At 37.6% G+C, this 19,251-nt stretch overlaps 1 protein-coding gene across 1 annotated transcript; it reads right to left on the bottom strand.

The window, feature by feature from the left end:
- Window positions 1-1,629: 1,629 nt before the first annotated feature.
- LOC145768714 (large ribosomal subunit protein bL19m-like) lies at window positions 1,630-17,445 on the bottom strand. Its single transcript, XM_082580292.1, has 7 exons — window positions 17,306-17,445; window positions 14,776-14,876; window positions 13,237-13,439; window positions 12,874-13,003; window positions 12,013-12,150; window positions 7,173-7,294; window positions 1,630-2,517 (listed from the first exon to the last, which is right to left on the bottom strand). The coding sequence occupies exons 1-7, from the start codon at window positions 17,358-17,360 to the stop codon at window positions 2,370-2,372; spliced, it is 897 nt and encodes a 298-aa protein (XP_082436418.1). The 5' UTR covers window positions 17,361-17,445; the 3' UTR covers window positions 1,630-2,369.
- Between the last annotated feature and the right edge of the window lie 1,806 nt (window positions 17,446-19,251).

The following is a 19,251-nucleotide window of genomic DNA, read 5'->3' as shown; positions in this document are numbered from 1 at the left end:
TCAGATGAATTAACAATTCTGAGAATGGTTTCATTGACTTTACAGGGTATAAAAACCTAGATATAGACACCAAAACTACATGTTTTAGTCATAGGATGACCGAGTTATGGTCAATTTACTGTTATTTTAATGGTTTGGCGGCCATCTTGGATGGCCATATTGAATTTATAGGCTATCAGATAATTCAACAATTCTGAGAATAGTCTCATTGACTTCACAGGGTATAAAAACCTAGATATAGACACCAAAACTACATGTTTTGGTCATTATGATGACCAAGTTATGGTCAATTTACTGTTTTGTTCAATGGTTTGGCGGCCATCTTGGAAGCTATCTTGAAAATAACCACTTTCCGGAAGTTGGATTCCTTAAGATTTTGAATATTTTAGTACTGACACTCAATACTAATCAAATCAGTTGAAAAACCATTGGTAACTTATTGTAACCAAAAAAGTAACATCAACAACAAACAAGCGACTACAATAAGAAAAAAACAAGCAAAAAATTAATACATGACGTCACAATGACGTCATTAATAACATAATTTTGTGTGATTTTTATCTCGTGTATTTTGTAGTGGCAGTCAGTCCAAATGTAAAAAAATAACGTATCTAATTGCATAAAAATGCCGTGAAAAGAGCTCAAAATTGACTTGGGGGGAATCCCCGATTTGGGGGTGATTACGTGACCCAAAAAGTTGCGGCACTCACTAAAATTGAAGTTAGATTCATCAAATACAAAAAAACAACGTGTAACACGTTTAGCCTAAAGATGCTCATTTTTGCCCCTAAGGGCCTGAACTACAACTCTTATAAAGCACAAGATGGAAGTTGGAGATTTTGCTGTCATTAAATTTTTTTCACCAGAGGGAGAACATAGAAATTTTATCTGAAAAATCTGTGTCGTGCCTGATGAAGATGGTGACTTCCAGGTAAATTTTGTGAAGCGATCACAGATCAAAGTGCAAGAAGAGAGCCTAAAAATGACGTGACTCAGAACTGCAATCTTCGTTTCGAAGTAGCCACTGCTAGATATTGTGATCGTGAAGATCACACATTTTTGTCCATCTCTGAGTATAGGGGCAACCTATATTAAAAATTCAGAGATTGAAGTAAACTGCACCCGCTGAGGCTGGGTTTGCCGAAGCCCAATCCTAAGTTTTTCGACGAGCGTCTGAATCGGGGCCCTTCTAGCTTTAAGTCCTATCTACTCTTTGTAGCACAGACGACCGTCTCGACTGGCAGTGATGGGCATTATCGGCGATAAATTTTTATCGCCTATCGTTCAATTATTTTTTCAGTTATCGCCAAAGGCAATATTTGATTATCGCCGATAAAAGCATCCAACTGGTATCTGAAGGTATAATTATAAGCAGGGCGGTTAACTCAGTAGTTTGATTCTGGATCAAGAGGTTGAAGATTCGATACCCACTGCCGCTGTTGCGATTCTATTCATGCATAACTTACAAAAAGTTTTGTCCCTTTACAGTATATTATGTTCGATTTTTCGTCATGTTGATGAAAACAGTTCGTGCTGCATGGGATGGGGCAGCGCTAATCAAGAAAAAAAAGTTATCGTTATCGGACATTATCGGCGATAATTTTATCGTTTATCGTTATCGCTTAACTGAAAAATGAGTTATCGCGCCCAACACTGGTCATCAGACATTGCACAAACACGCAAGTTACAGATTCCTTGCTAGTAAGAGTAGTCTAGCTAGTTGACCATGGTTAAATACTGATAGGCTATAACAAAGTTTACGGCCTTTACTGCAGCGTCCGCAACACCCTTTAGGCTAAGACTAAAAGGCTGCCCACCTTTGCGGACAGTATCTACAATATGCTATAGTAATAACCCATCACGTAGTGCTGTAAAGCTCGGATATAATAAGCAATATAAATCACAACTAATTTAACGCTTGACGTTCTTGTTCACTTGTTGATGAGAACAATTTCACAAAGCTAGTTTGGAATAATGTAGTGACAAGAACATGGAGACCAAAGAAAACATTGGATAAACTGACAAAAAAAAAATGAGAGAGAAGAGGAGGAGTTGCTGCAGACAACTGGTCGACTATGATGTTTCGGGATGAAAATCAGTTTTTTTTTGAAGCAATATGGAGAGAGAGACGTTCTTGTTCTCCATTATGAGATATTTATCGACAACTTCGGATGAAAAGTCCACGTACAACGACATGTCAGTCGAGTTACTTAAAATGCGAACGATAGTATTTTGACTCTCAAAGCTAATGTAGAAATGCAATCCTATTCAACCAGCCAGCAGAGGCTACCCTTGCAGCAATAATTGAACTAGCTTTTGCTTGCTCGGTTGCGCCCAGTGTCAAATTCCAATGTCTTAAAACATGTCATTTAATTTGTTCGATTGTCGACGTTTCCATCAGCAACAGCAATCCTCAACGCGTTATCCTTCATTTCTTTAATTATTTTTGGTTTCATTTTTGTGATATCATAATGACGACATATGTCGTATTGTAGATCGCTTCTTTGACGGTTTACCCTGAAAAACATGAAAATTCCAATGAAACAGTAAATGATAAAAACGCTGCAAGTATTCCAGGTGATTGTTACTTTGAGTCTGTCTGAACGCTTGTTGGTATTGTAAAGGTTTGCAAAGTTTAAATAAAAATCTGTCACATCAATATCTGAACGTCAAACTGTTTTTCGCTTTGAAGGGCCATATTATTCAGTTAGGCTAGTATACAGTACACACTAGGGCAGCGGTTTCTAAGGTCACTCTTTGCTGAAGTCGTTTCTGGTTCAGTGTTGCAACTTTGTTTTGTGTCATAATTGTGCAACTTATTGAGATTCATCAACAGGCATAACTTAGCAACAACACTACATTTAACATTAAAAAAACAATAAGCTAACGTTTTCGGCTAGTCATACAGCCCTTTTCAAGCCTATAAGAAAGTATTTTTAAAAGAAATACTACAGAATCATACACTATCACAGTAAAAATGTGGTCAAATCTAAACATTTTAGAAACTTGCTTAGTTAACTAGCTCAAACAAAATGATAACTGAAAAATTATGCAGCACAACGGGTCAAGTATTAGAGAGGTAAAATTAATTAATTGTTCAGAAAAGGACTCAAGCAGATTAAGCAAGATGAACAGAAGCACAACACGAGATAATGGCACAAACAAACACAAAGACATGTTGTGCTTTTGGCCATGTCTAGAACATAACAGGTTGGAATTTGATTGCTATGTTTTGTTTTATTTTATTTCCAAATACTATAGTCAAATTGGTAAATGCGCGGTCGGACAGTTTTTACGATAATGCGCGGTCCATTAATTTAGAGTATCAAAACAAGTATTTACCGGCGATTCAATTCGATAATATCAAACCTCCATCTTTACACTCTGACTACAAAAAATAATTATGTCTACATCACGTGAAAGTTAAGAGTAATCAAGCATTGATTTTAACGACTAATTTTCGCGCAAAATCAACTTTACGACCGGTTTTGCGAACTTTGATCTTCCGCTTTGCAAGGCAACTTGATAGAGTTACTTTGCGCTTTAGTCCAAAGTAGAGTGGTTTCACTTTAACCTGAATGAGAAAATTTTTACTTTCTGGCTTTCTTTCCCAATTAAAATCATTATTCAGCGCATTCGAAAAGGTTTTCCAGAATTTCGTTATTGCGCGGTGACGCGCATTTTTGTGGTGTACAACTTTACCTCGGTTCCTACTTTTTCTGCGCTATTCTCTTAAATACCGGCGCGCGTATTCTTGCTCCTCGGTCGATGAGTTGGAATTACGCAATTCATTATGACGCAACCCAAGGCTTTGATTTATCACATGGCTCAGTTAAATAGGCGAAAACAGAAAACACTAAAAAAGAAGAGGTTGTGATTTTCTTTTTAAAAGGTCAGAACGAGCTTAAGAAAATATAGTTTAACAATAACCATTAATTACGCTATATGTTATATTCTTATATAAATAACGTATTTGTTGAAAAGTTTTAAAGGTTATCGCTCATTTGTACCGCACTTTTTGGTAAATTAACTGCTATCGCAAATAAAGATTTTTAATAGAAATAAGGATGTCTGGTTGACTCCAAGACTCATAGTCTCTTCGCAGATCCCCGTTGCTTGGAATTCTTACTATTATTGCAGTATTTTTGTTTACTTTCAAAACAAAACTTCGTTCCTAAACTTTTCATTAAATTTTCCTATAAGGGAACGTTCAAATATTACGTAACGCCTTCGAGGGGGAGGGGGGGGGGTTTATGCAAAGCGTTACGTTAGCGTCACATCGGGGGGGAGGGGGTTCAAGCAAAACGTTACGTAATGCTTTGGAGTACGGAATGGTAGTTTTTTGTGCTGAATTTGTAGTGAAAAAGCGTTATATGGGGGAGGAGGGGATTGAAAAAAGCGTTACGCTGGCGTTACATGGGGGAGGGGGGGTCAAAAATTCGGAAAAAAAGCGTTACGTAATATTTGAACGTTCCCTAATTCAACTGATGATCCACTGGGATGCACGGTGTGACAAAACATTTTAAATAAAGTAAACAATATCACACCAAATCAGAAGAATCGGTTTATTTAAATACAGAGCTTTCGCCACACAAGTGTGGCTTCATCAGTATAAACTGCAACAATAATAAAGAATGATATACTATTAAGATGATTATAAAATTTAATGAAAGTGTTAAAAAAGTAGATAATATAGTAAAAGAATAGAAAAGATCAAATATTATACATAACTATAAGACTTTAGGTCAATACACTAGATAATAATCAACATGTAAAAATTCAAATCTATTAAAATTGTAATTGAAGAGAACTTTTAACTATAAAACTAGTTTCTACGTATTATAGCTTCTATCATTTGTCTGACTTGCCTGACTTCTAACGATGACATAGCCTACACTATTTATTATCGTGATAGCAAGGAATAAAAACAAATTGAACCGCTAATTCAAACAGAACTAAATTCAAAGAATGTCGAGATGCAAACAAACTGAACCGCTAATTTAAACAGAACTAAATTCTAAGAATGTTGAGATGCAATGACATTGGCATAGCAACGATAGGTTAAAAGTAAAAATGCATTTCAATAATGATGTCATAATGAAAATTTTATATTAGAAATGAATTAAAAATGAACAAGGGAGTAGTAAAGAAAAAAACGTATTGAAATGTTTAAATCAATTAGTGAAAGAAAAGAACATCTAAAACGAGGGAATTAGGAAAATAGACAAAACAAGAAGGTCTAAAAAGTAGTTAGTAAAAAAGATCGTCAGTAACAGAGTGATAAGATTGTTTATTCTCTAATGTTTATCCCAGTAGGTTCTTGTGAGTGAAGTGTTTTAATCCAAAATTGTTCTTTAGTTTTTCTATATTCACACGTTTTGTTAAGTTTGTCAATGGCAAAGGCGTGAAAATCAACAGTGGTATGATTTTGTTTGTTGAAATGTAAAGCTACAGCTGTGTTTTTATTGTTCTTGATGTCTCGTAAGCGTTCACTAATTCTGATTTTAAATTTGCGTCCAGTTTCTCCAACGTATTGTTGGAAACATTTTTGGCAAGTAATTAAATAAATGATGTTAGAAGAATCACAATTAACTGACTGAAAAATAGTAAACTGTTTATTTGTAACACTACTGGAAAAGTTTTCGCAAGGGTTAGAATGAGCACAAGTGGAACAACTTTTTCTGTTACAATGGGTGAAACCAGGTGGGGTCAAGGTGGAATGTAAGGGTTTAAGGTTAGTTTTGACTAGAAGATCACGAAGAGTAGGGCATCTTTTGTAAGCAGGAAGTGGAGGATTCGGAAATAAAGTTTTCAAATTTTCATCAATTTTTAAAATGTAATCAAATTTATTAAATACTTTTTTGATGTTAGGAAGTGAGGGATGATATGTGGTGACGAATGGTATACGTTTAGAGTTAGTGGTTTTTATTAGACTTTGTTGCTCAAGAAGACTTTCACGATTCATTGCTTTAGCTTTATTAATGGCATCAGTTATGATTTTAGTTTTGTAATTTCGTGTTTTGAGATGAATGCTTAAAATTTGGGTGTGTTTATCAAAAAATTGAGTTGTCAAGCATATTCTGCGAAGGCGTAGTGCTAAACTGTATGGAATTTTTGTTTACTGTTTGTACTTACAACGAAATAATCCAATCAACAATGAAGTAACGGTGATAAAACGTTTGTGTTAAAGAAACGTATTTTTTTTTGCAAAACTAGACGTAAGTCACTGGTTTTATCATGGCCCGAGCATTTGCAAATGCGTGAGCGCATTAGGTCAACGCGTGACGCGCATTCATCTATAGTGCGCGAATGCGCGAGTAATAGCGTTAATTACCGTGACGCGAAACCACAAGTCGCAGGTTTGCGAGTTTTTGCATGATTTAGAGCAGTAGGCTACTAGACGAATATAACTGAACAAAAACAAGACGAATTTTCCGCTTATTAAAGGCATACTAAATGAAATGTTCAAACGGGAATTAAGCATTAAAATGCGTAAACTGAACAATGAACATTCAAGAATACATTTCAAAAAAATTACCGAAAAAAATTTGTTTTCAATGGCACTGGCAAGGCCCAAAGTCCAATGTTTCATTTATTTTTCAAAATGACCAAAAAGTGGAAACACTGCTCGAGAATACGTCACTATCGACAGCAATAACAAAAGCCACGTTACCACATCTGATGTTTTGAGCAAACTGTCTGATGTTTCGATGTTGGAATCTGATGTTTTGATGTACATACATACATAGCCTACAGTTAAATCGTAACATCTATTGCTCGATCAGCTGATTGCTAGTCTATAGTGACGTAGACTGTACAGTCGCACGCTTCACTGCTCACGCCCATTCCCGTTTTAAATGTTCCGACAAAAGCACGCGCGGACTACTGATCAGACCGCAATGGGGCAAAATTTAATGAAAATCGTTTTATGGTAGCATGTTAAACACAAAGAACGTGCACAATCGCCAAGTCAGGTTTTTCCTTTAGTATCCCTTTAAGTGATCTACCGGTATTCTAGAATAAAGTTTATAAAAACCTCCGCGCATTTGCCTGTTTGACTTATATAATGTTTGTACAAAAAATAAGCTTTAGTTTAGAAAGGTGTTATATTGTGCACAATTTGCTGACATTCAGTCACAAATAAACTGAGGATATTGTGTATTTTCACTCACCTTTCAAAAGCTACCAGTTCTTCCTCTAAGAAATATTCTTCAAAGAATGCATTATAAGGACGCGGCCAAGTCTTATGGTAGTTATATGACCATCTCGGCTCCTCCCTCAGTTTTATTTTATCCTGTTTGGAGAATGCAGCAAGTTAGCAACTAAAGAGTCACACATGAAAAAGCAAACAGTCATAAGGTCACCTTTCCCATGAGCAATGTTATTCCAAGTGAACGATGAACTACTTGAATACAACACAAATTAATCAGCTGTCGTGTAACTAGTTGATAACATGTTGATAACTTATTTTCACAAACCACACTAACACCACTTATTGCCTCGGGATGTGATAGCTACATACGTCTAACATGTTCAGTTGTTCACTGTGGCAAAGATATATGTGATATAGGTATTAACATTTCACGAATAATTTTGTTTTGTTTAGATGAATTAAGATATTTTCCTGAAGAGGGCAGAAAGTTTTGCCGAAAACGTTTGAAATTATGTATCTATTTCATTTCTGTATTAATTTTGAATTATGCAATTCAATGTTATTAAGTTGTTATCGATTGTCTGTCTATGGTTTTTAAAAAGTACCTCTCTACCAAAGCTATACTATGGTTATATATGTGTCAAATATATTTTCTATTTCTTGTTCAAGGAAAAATAACGTTTGAATATATCTTTCAGCTTGTGAAATCTTAGAAATGAGATTTGGATTATTTCGGCTGGTTCATGCGTGCAAGTGAAACAAACGCAATGCAAAAATGAGACAATGTGTACTGTGTAGCGTAACAATGTGGATGTCACAAAGAAGTATGTAGATTGTAGAGTGAATAGCTGATTTTTAACAGCATAGATTTACAATAGATCACATGGATGATCTTGATGTCAGATAGAGTTGTAGAAAAAATTGACGACTTATAGTTTGAATATCTTTGCAGTTTAAAGCTGTGGGGATGTTCGAGTAAGCACGGAACCCAATTGCTAAATAGTAATCTGGACTAGGTTAGTGATATCTAGCCAGTTGCCTGTTTTTGTTTGTTTATTATCGGCGGGATGGTGCAGCGGATAAGGTGTTGGCTTTCTTATACCAATAATGTTAATACTAAGAATAATAATACAGCGTTGGCTTTCTAATACAGGCCTCGAAATTCACGGCGGACACGTCCGCCGTCACAGCATGTGATGTCCGCGGGAAGTACCACCTAGATCGGTCATATTTGTCCGCCGAGAAATAACACAGGAACTAGCGATACAAATCGTCATAGCACAAACAATTTTTGCGAGAATGTAATTTCCCACGCATTCTAGCACGCATCTAGAAAATGTTAATATTGTATCGCATCCCTTAGTTTCAATTCAAACAGGAAAAGTTTCGATTTTTACGTTGCTTCGATTGATGACATTGAATCAGCGTAACATAGGTGGATTCTTCGCCAAGAATCGATGGGAGTACGGGTACTTCTACACTATTCACGCACAACTTAGTTTAAGTCTTACGTCACAATGTCTGGCTATGATCTCCGAGTAATATTGATAAGGCAAGGTTGGTTACAAAATTTGTTAAGCTTTGATATTACTGTAAGAAAGAAAAGGCCGAGGGAAAATTCTCTTTCGTTAACATGACGCGCAAAAATAAACCTAAAGAATAAAGCCTAGTGAAACTTTGCACAGCAGAAAATAGTAGCGTTCGTGTAGATGTTTTCCGACTCGTGCCCAAAGCATTGTGACGCAAGAAGCCACAGGACCTCGTTTCGTGGAAGTTAATCAGTTATGCGGGTATCAAGCAGCTACAGGGCGCTTTGACTCTTCCAGCGCACGTCGTTGGTCTGATGAAAGCCTTTCAGAGTGACTTCACTGCAATTTTAACAAGCTTTCTAAACCGTAGCTATAGTTCTCAAATGGTGAAGAATTATCAAGATAAAGTGATTAAGCATGACGATCGACTCTAAAACTGGTGTGTCCGCCGTGAGACTTAATTTGTCCGCCGAGATAGCTGCTCAAACCGGACACGTTTGTCCGCCGTCAACAAAAACGAATTTCGAGGCCTGTAATACATGGTTCGACACCCGGCTTAAGCTGGTTGTTAATAAACACCGCTCACCTCTACCCAGGGTAGAGTAAATTGGGTGAACGAAAGAAAGGAGCTGGCCACCCAACTCTTGTTATTAGTGCTGAAGGCAAAGAGGGTTGAGAACCTTATCTCTTTATTTTCCGAACTTCAATAACTGAGTGTGGGACCACCTTTACTTTATATTTGCGCGCACGCAAATTAAGGGAGTGATTAATGCGATGCAAACTATGCTTGAATAATTTCATTAAAAGTTTGGCCTTTCCTTATGCTTTTAGGGCCAGACTCACTGGCGGTCGTAAGTAGAAAAAAAGCAACTGATGCGGCTGCCGAAGCAGGGGCGTAGAAAGTAGGGTGCTCAAGGGGCTGCCGCCCCCCTAGACCTAATTCAGCCCCCTTGGAATTTTTAAGAATTGTTTCAAGGAGCGTGGAAACGGCAATACATCGAAGCCCTTGATTGATTTGGTTCAAGCTGAGCTTGATCGAAGATTCAACCAGGCGGATCCCGCTTATACCAGCAAACAGAGAGAAGGCCCTTCTGAAATGTGCAAACGGTGAGGAAAGATCTGATACTGAGATCAGCTTACCCGATGCCATCAGAAAAGATCTCGTAAAAACGGAACTTACCTTGCTCAGCAATGTTGTAAGTGGAAAAACCGCAAACTCCATTCAAAAAGTTGCTGAGATACTATCGCAACTAAACCCTCCAACACAACATATTTTCAAATCAAAGAAACGCGACAATTCGTGGAGCTCTGCATTTGCCTCTCAGTTTCAGCTGCATCATCCGAACGTACTTTTTCTGCTCTAAGACGCCTGAAAACGTAGTTGAGAAACTCAATGACACAAAAAAGACTTACTCATCTTGCGTTGATGCATGTCCACCAAAACATTTTGGACACTGTCGATGACACAGTTCATAGAGAAAACACTTGAGCGAAAATCAATCTTCAGAAGAGTGTGAGAACTCATTTCCACAAACTGTCGTTTTCATATCACTTTCTGATTTGTTCGTTTTAACTTCCTGAACAGCTGCTTTGTTGTTGTCGTTCTTCATTTTTTTCAATGTTAGTTTTTGGCGTCGTTTTTTTTTACACAGAAGGGGACCGAATGAAGGGGGATCTGGGGGGCAAAGCCCCCCAGAATCTGACAATACTTCAGCCCCCTAGAGAAAAATAGTTCTTGCGCCACTGTGCCGAAGTGAAAAGATTGTGCTAAATTGCACCCCTGAACTAGATGATCACCTCCATCAATAATTGCAAATGCTTTTTACTATAATCAGACGTATTTTTACGTTGAACTTTAATTGTTTCTTACCACAGTATCGTGTAATGTGTTTTTTTTATATAGCGCTGTGTCCATCGCAGATATGCGTTGCTCCTCAGAGCTTTACCAAGCAATTATTGCACCTGCAGAGAGGCGATACCGAGTACATTATTATCCAATCATGATCATTCTTTAAGTGAGAAATCAAACAGATATTTGAGTTTATAAAACAATTAATACCATTTGAAGTTTTGCCAAATGTTTCGCAAATTTTTCCAAGTTTTTGATAAATACAAAACATTGGAGATGTAATTGCACCTTTTGCTCCCGCTCTCATATTTTAGCGCTATATTAAAGCACAGTCGTTTGCTTTCGGTACAGGCTGAAACAAAGTTTTACGTAAATTGAGGGATGCATTGAATTACGAAGTATGTGGAATGAAGATGAGCAAAAATATACAAAGGAGTATTGGATCGTCCATCAAGGTTGCTTAAAGGGCGGGGAAATCCAAATTCACTTTTTGCGAGTTTTTTGTTTCAGCGTGATGTCATTGTGTACAACATGCGTTTTAGCAAAAAAAAAATCCAAATTTTGTTTCCTTCGTCTCGCTAAGGCCGCTTTTGTTTGATACCCGTTTGCGAGGTCTCGCGCGCATCAAGCTGTGATTCTGTTCGCTGTGACGTCACAAGATACATATAGTTGTGGCCAAAACTTTAAGACCAGACTTGATTTATGACGATTTTTGCATTACTTCAAAATACTGCATCATATATTGTTTCAGTTGCATCATCTTTATGCATCATCTTATATCTGATGCAGTATTTTGAAGTAATGCAAAAATCGTCATAAATCAAGTCTGGTCTTAAACTTTTGGCCACAACTATATGTACTGTACCTTGTGACGTCACAACGAACAGAATCACAGCTTGATGCGCAACGAGACCTCGCAAACGGGTATCAAACAAAAGCGGCCCTAGCGAGACGAGGGCAACAAAATTTGGATATTTTTATTGCTAAAACGCATGTTGTACACAATGACATCACGCTGAAACAAAAAACTCGCAAAGTTAATTTGGGTTTCCCCGCCCTTTAAGGAGACTTTCAAATTTAGGAAGCTCGTATTGTAAGTCTCCCTACCCTTTTCTAAAACTTCCTTTAACGCACAACTTTTTGAAGCTTATTTGTTTTTCTTTTTAAAGGATTAAAAATAGTTCTTCACAAACACCAAACAATATCAACACCAAAAGATCTCAGCCATCAGGACGGCATTAACAAAAAACTGGAGTGATTGAAAGTAAACAGTGAAACAATACTGTCTCTACCTTTGAGAAGGCGCCTTCCCGCAGGTAAAGCGCTAATGAATTAAGTTACGCGTGCGCAGAAACAATTAAGCAAATGAGCCTCGAGAACAAGTATTTAATAACTTAAGTTTTTGTTACGTATTCCATACTGTTTCACAGAAAAAGCAGTGCTGTACAAATACACACACAGACAGTGCCAGCACAACTAACCTTGAAGATGGGCAGCTCTTCAGTGGTTGGTAGTGGGGCCTCTGGCGACATCTTTGGATCAATGGTGCAGATAGATTGGTCTGCAGCGTCTCGCAGATACCGTAAATCCGTGTCTATCCATTTTTCTAGTCGTAAAACCTGTGGAGAAATGTACAAAAAAAATATATATATATAGGGTATAATCATTATATAAAACAACTCAACGTCCCACCTCAGGAACCTTCCTGGCGACCAAAGTCAAGACACCCCTTTGTACCAGCTGTCGCTGAATTATTACAACCCGACACTAAACTCTATGGTTTTATACTTCACCTAGTGGCATGCCACCCTGGTATGGACCTGCCCTGACTGACTTGGGTTAAGCTTGACAGAGTTCAAACAGGAATTAGCCACTTCCATTCGAATACGAACAAGTGGGGTTTGGCTCCCTCATCGGCCTGTAAATGTGGCGCAAAGGAACAAGCTGCTGACCATGTCATTCTTGAATGTCCTATTTACAAGGCACCAAATGGAATGCATGGTACAGCAGCACTAGACGAAGCTACACTCACCTGGCTTTTCATCACCTGCCCTGAAATTTGAACAATCCTGTCTCATACGAAAGAAGATTTATTTTACAAAAAATTGGTAAAAATACTAAAGTTGCTAAAAACATGACCCCTGTTAAAATGACATCGGTAAACGTTCTTTTAATTTCATGCATTCAACAGATGCTACCATAACCCATGACATGCTTGAAGATGAACAAAAAAATTACCTAGTCAAACTAACATAAATTTCTCAGGCTAGTGGTAAGGCTAAGAAGTTTAAAAATATGTAATTGTTAAGCATTAGAACTTTAGAAAGAAACATTGCAGATACCTCATACTTCTTAATCAACGGAGAAAACAAATGATATATGACTTCCATTCCCTCTCCATTAATTACATTTCGAAGGAGAAACTTGCATCCCAACCCAAAGCCATCTCGATATAAACACCTCCCGGCAAATCTGTTTAAGAAGCGTAGAAGATATGGTGATAACTGAAAAGGTGATTTAATTCTTTCAACACCTAAAAAAGCGAAAGTAGATCTTTCTGCGAGCCAGTTAAGCAGTTTGACACCTCACCAGTCACATACATACTGCACTGGGAACATATTAATAAAACAAAACAATAAAGATGCAAAAGCGTTAAAATGGGGAAAGGCATTTTTTAATTTAAATTAAAAGGCCTGTAGATGTACCTCATTGATTTTCCAGGTGCATACTGATCAGCAACAGTCACTGCTAATATACTTCCAGGATAGAATTCTGGTATGTTAGTGGCCTTGCGACGTCTGAGACAGTCCATCCTTTCCAGTCGATAAGAAAGCTTATTGCGATGCCATTCCGGTCTAATCGGAGGAGGGATGTATTCAGAACTAAACAAGAATGGATCTTCTCGTCCCTAAATTAAAAGCACAGTTTGTAGCTATGCCTAATAGGGACAAGGTAAACAGAAAAAAGAAAAGTCACATACAATAAGTTAACCAGTGAGTTAACACAGTATTTTGGAACACCAGTCATTGTAATTAAAGCAGCTGAGACTGTAAATTAGCTAAGTCATCTTTCGCATGCAGTTGAAGTGTTCTATTGCATAATGAAAAAATAGCTGACAAGCTTGTAGTTTTAAGAATTTGGTAATTATATTGATTCACAATATCACATTTAATATAGGCCTGTCCTAAGGTGGATATATTAAGGACTCATTACCATCCACCCTAAGAATGCCTTTATATGGTTTGGTAATATAATTAAGAAAAAAAGAATCGTGGTCCTTGGTGGTAATTTGAATGAACATGTTAAAAAAGAGGTGATGTTATGACAGAGTGCATAGTGTAAAGTAACTTTAATATTTATTATAAACATATAAAATTGAATAACGTCAATGGGTTTAACACATATACCAGTATTTTTTACTCATGCAAAAACTTTCAACTGTTTGTAACACATCATTGTGTCATCAGGAATAACCTAACAATTACATCTATAATACATAGAAACAACATTTAAGTGACAATTACCATAGACGATCAATTTGACTACTGTATGCAAATTTTTTTGTCCTAACTGAATGCTTTTTACTGAAGTTCAATCACACAGAAATATGACACCACTGCTTCTTCTACCACTACAAACTATAAAGAATTGATGAAGTCAATTAGATATCAATGGGAAACTGGTTGCTGAACAGAATCAACCAATTCTTATGTCCTATGCATTATATTACTGGGAATCAACATATTACGGTTCGGTGGTTTGGGCGTCTGCCTCTAAATTTGTAGGCATTGTTTGGATACCCGGTCGCCGGTCGGGTCCTACCATTACCAAAAACTTAAAAAAAATGGTAGGCTACTAAATCTTATTCCTGCTTGGCACTCAGCAATGGATTTGGGTAATAATGTATTCAGTTGCGCATCTATATGGCTGCATTGACACTGCCTGCATTTTAAAGCGCTGAGAAGCAAGGCATTCTGCGACGGACGCAGTACTAAAAAAACAAGCATGATTATTATTATATGTTTCAACGAAAATGACTAGGGTTGGTGATAAACATAAAACACAATTAGTGATGTTCCTGAAACGATACCTGGATAAGATAATTTAAATGTAGACATTCCTTGCAAAGATTTGTGACTGACTCAAGTCCAGCTAAGTTAATAAAGAAACATTGATTTAAATAAAACTCAAGGATTTCAAACAAGTCTTTAAGGTAGCCTGCTACAGTACAGAAAGCAGTATACCTCAACTATTGTAGATTTAGTATCAGTGCTATCAATGGATGGTCGTTCAGGAGCAATAAAGGTACCACTTCTTCTACAGCAAACATAAGATTGTAGTAGCCCTGAAACAAATTACAAACATGGTAAATAACCCTTTAATTTCAATCAATTTATTTTCATGAAACACATGCGGTTGGTGGGCCAAGTTAACTTGGACAGCGATAATACTGAAAGACTGTTGAGAGTGAAGTTTATTGAAATTGAACCCTTGTAACCATGAAAAGTGGAGATCAGATGTCCAATTTATTGTGCGTGCAGCTAGGCAGCCATCTGGAATGGGCATATGAGTGAAGAACTGCCCTGCAAAACTTGCATGTTAAAATGACCCACTTGGCTCCGCTCAAATGCACACCCCGGCACTTGAACCATGGTTGCGTAATTTAGCTATTTTTTTTGTTCACAATCGGTCTTAAATAAATGAGCTTATCAAAGCTTAACAGAATGAGCTATCAAAGCTCACTTTTCTAACATTTTTTAAACACTTTTTGATTTTGTAATTGCACATGCTGTGTGTTACTGTGAAGCATGAAAAAGTATGTGGCCACAGTTACTAACTCATCCGTTAGACTACATGGTATTAATTTAACATTGAGTCGCGATCTTGTCTGGAATATCTGTTATGACTTTTGGAAATACAGTAGAATTCGCCTATAACGGCACCTCTAGGAGATTGCAAAAACTGACGTTATTGACGAACTACCGCAAACTATTCTAAAACTGTCTTTTGATTAAAGAAAGAGGTGTATAATCCAGTCAGGTTTACTAGTGTGTACCACCAAACTGACAAAAGTCACGCAGAAAACACAGTAAACAAAGAAATTGTTTTTAAAAAAAAGCCTACAGCGAAAGGTACAGGAAATTTGTGCAATACAGCTCGTTACATACAGTAGTAGAGAAGTTCATTGTTTATTAGCAAAAAAGACATTGATCTTCAGCTGTTTCGGTTTTGACACGGATTTCTCTACCACATAGCATTCAGCTTTTGTTAAATAATGTAGGATTTGCTCGCTATCGTCGTGACTGTTGCTTTGAGTTGTTTAAAGGTCAGCTGTAGGGCTTCTTTTTACACGTGATAGTTTTTCACGCCGGAAAAAAGTTAATTCAGTTAATTAAAGTCCCTGCTGCAAACGACGTACTAGTAAAATAAAGGGAAGACATTTTCCAAGCAGCAGCGCTAACTGAATTAAAAGACTGACCGTTTGTGGTGAAGGTGATGGCTTAAAGTGACGTTGTAAACGAACAAAAGACGTCTGGGGACCAATAAAGGGTGCTGTTACATGCAAATTGACGTTATGATATAAGCGATGCTCAAGTTGTCAACCTCCTAGTGATGAGCCCTGGTAATTGATTCTTGCAATCAAGCGAATGATAACAAATCGAGACAGCAATTGTAGCTCCCAGAGCTCCATGCCTGGGAGTGACCTTGGATCGGCAACTCACGTATAAAAAACACTGTGACTCAGTTCGTACCAAAGCATCAGCAAGAAACAACCTTCTCAGATGTCTAGTTGGGTCGACTTGGGGATCCAAAACCCCAACACTGCGCACTAGTGCCCTAGCGCTTGTGTACAGTGCTGCCGAATATGCTTCTCCAGTCTGGTGCTGCAGCACACGCCACACATGCAGGAAAAGTAGATATCGCCCTTAATGACACCGTGCGCATAATAACTAGATGCCTGTGTCCAACTCCTACAGACTTACTACCAGTGCTTTCAGGCATCGCCTCGCCAAAACTACGCAGAGAGAATTCTACCATACGGCTCGCATTAAAGGCAGAGGTCAATGATTGCTATCTCCTCCACAATGTAGTCCTTGATGCACAACAGCTCACACGTCAACGCCTGCCTTCCAGGTGCCCTTTTTCTCGACACATTGTGGCGCTTTATGAAGGTCACTTCGACCAGATGAAGTCATGGAGAGACCGCTGGGAAACCATCTCACGGCCCAACCAGTTCCAAGTCACACCAGACACTACGGTACCACCTGGCTCAGGCCTGCCAAGAAAAGAATGGGTCACTCTGAATCGCCTCCGTACTGGTGTTGGTCGCTTCAAGCACAATATGTTTACCTGAGGATTGTGTGACTCACCAGCCTGTATTTGTGGTGACTGTCAAACAGCACAGCACATCATAAATCACTGTCCAGTGTTTCGACCTGAAGAACATGTGAATCTCATAGACCCTGATATGAAGACACTGCTCTGATTGCAACAATTGGGAGATGTTACCTGAATTGCTGCCTCATAAGCAAGAAGAAGCGATGCTGTTGTAGCCAAACTACATTGTACGTAAAAGATAGGAATTCTGCCGGGACCGAGCCAAATGTGATGTAATAGGCGAATTGACGTTATAAACGAAGCCGTTATAGACGAATTCTACTGTATGTAGTCTAACGAATGAGATGTAACTGCGGCCACACACTTTTTCATGCTTCACAGTAACACACAGCATAACTTTTTGTATAGTTTAAAAAGACAAAGTGAAAAACATACCTGCATAATTGGAATACACTGGCCGACAAGCAGATATCAGCTTTAGAGGTTTCATAATCAGGTAGCTTATACCTACTCACTTTAAAACATTAAGCAAACCGCAGAAATCTTGATAATACTTTTTCTTAATTGTATCTCTTCGTTTGTACAACACAAAAATAAAACACAATGAAAAGGCCATATCAATGGTCGCAAAACATTTTTGAATACAGGTAATTTCCGAAAAATTAAATTTTAAAAGCACTTGTGACAGGGGTGTTTTGAGACAGAGGAGGCCCCATCAACACCTAGCTGTGTTGTTATAGGCTAGAAATGATAAACCACTGCTCTGAAAGTCATAAACAAGGTTACCATATTGGCGTTTTTAATATTAAACTTGAGAAATTTGGCGTTTATAGATGAGTTTGGCTATTTTTGGCTTAGTACCCTTAAATACCCATTACCAGGCAATGCCGAGTTTTTCAGGTATTGTTGAACATCTTCATTCAGGGGTTATCAGGCATTCTCAAGCATTTTCAGCAGCAGGCATTGTTGAACATTTTGAGCAAAATTATCAGACATTGTTGAGAATCAAATAAATTGAAGCAGTGTACCAGCAATTTTCTGGTACAACCCTTCATTTTCTTTGAATATTAATATTTACATGTGTCAATATTTTGGATCTATTTCAGATGATTGTTATGTCCTTGCTTAGTGACAAATTCCTGTCTTTTTCTCAAGCTTTTATTTTTAACAAATTTCATTCATTGCTTAGCAGTCACAACTTTTCTCAAAAAAACACACTTCTAATTGGCGGTAAAATTTTGTTTCACTGGAGACCGAAATTAAAAATTAAATCAATTCTCATTGGCTTATTAAAATCACTCTTAGAAACCATCATCTCAAAACTTCAAAACAACTTTCTACTTTCATTTTACTATGCTGAAGAGATCGGAAGAAGCATTTTAATAATGTATTTTTAAACATTATTTAAAAAAAAAATAAAGAGTCAAAAGTCATTGAAATTTTACTTTGTGTAGAGCTACATGTTCTTGTGAGGTTACTGTTATTTTTATATTCAATTGTTGAGAATGCCTGATGTTGAGATGTTCAATCTGAAAAACTTAATATATAATGCCTGACAACCCCTGAAAAGGCTCGACAATGCCTAAAAATGTTTGAGAATGCCTGACAACCCCGGAAATAGTGTTGGGCGATATATCGAATTTTCGATACGATATCTTTTCAATATCGATATTTATTTCAATATCGTTCGATAACTCGTAACTGCAAACCCCTACAAAAACGTTGCCGAAGCCAAACGGCAAAAGTTGAAGTTGCCTCGGCAATTGCTGTGAACGTTTATTACGAAAAAAATTGTACCAAACATGGAAAACGAGAAGCGAAAAATATGCTAGAGCAGTCTATCACGACCGCACTGTTTGATTTGTTGTGATGTAATAATACCAAAAGTAGCGATAAAGCGAGCAACGCGATACGCACGCTGTTACGGTAATTCACGTTGAATAACTCACGGGAAGGAAAAGTAAGTTAATTTTGGGTTGATTCAACGTTCGAGTCAGCATAAATCGATTTAATTTTCCCGGCTGGTTATAGTGGTTATATTGCGTAACAACAATGCCCAATAAGAAATTTACGTTTGTTTTACATTAATTCGACATCTAGCGACGTTGAATTATCATAAAATAACGTTAATGCTCAACCAAGTACCAGTAACAAATTAATCGCTCCCTGCGAGAAGATTGCCTCGATTTAGGTATGCACTAACATAATTTCGGCACAGTTGGGATACTGCGAGCAACACAAAGTCTGTTTGATGAAGAACTAGATGTCAGAATCGGAATCATCAGATGCTGTATCGGAGGATAAGGTTGTCGTGTCATCACTGGAATCGGACACATCAAGAGGCTCATCGCTTGGCTGTAAATCTACACTGTCCTTGCCGT

Source organism: Aplidium turbinatum, chromosome 4 (assembly GCF_918807975.1).
Source record: "Aplidium turbinatum chromosome 4, kaAplTurb1.1, whole genome shotgun sequence".
In the NCBI taxonomy this organism is placed as follows: Eukaryota; Metazoa; Chordata; class Ascidiacea; order Aplousobranchia; family Polyclinidae; genus Aplidium; species Aplidium turbinatum.
This window is presented reverse-complemented; position numbering and strand designations above follow the sequence as displayed.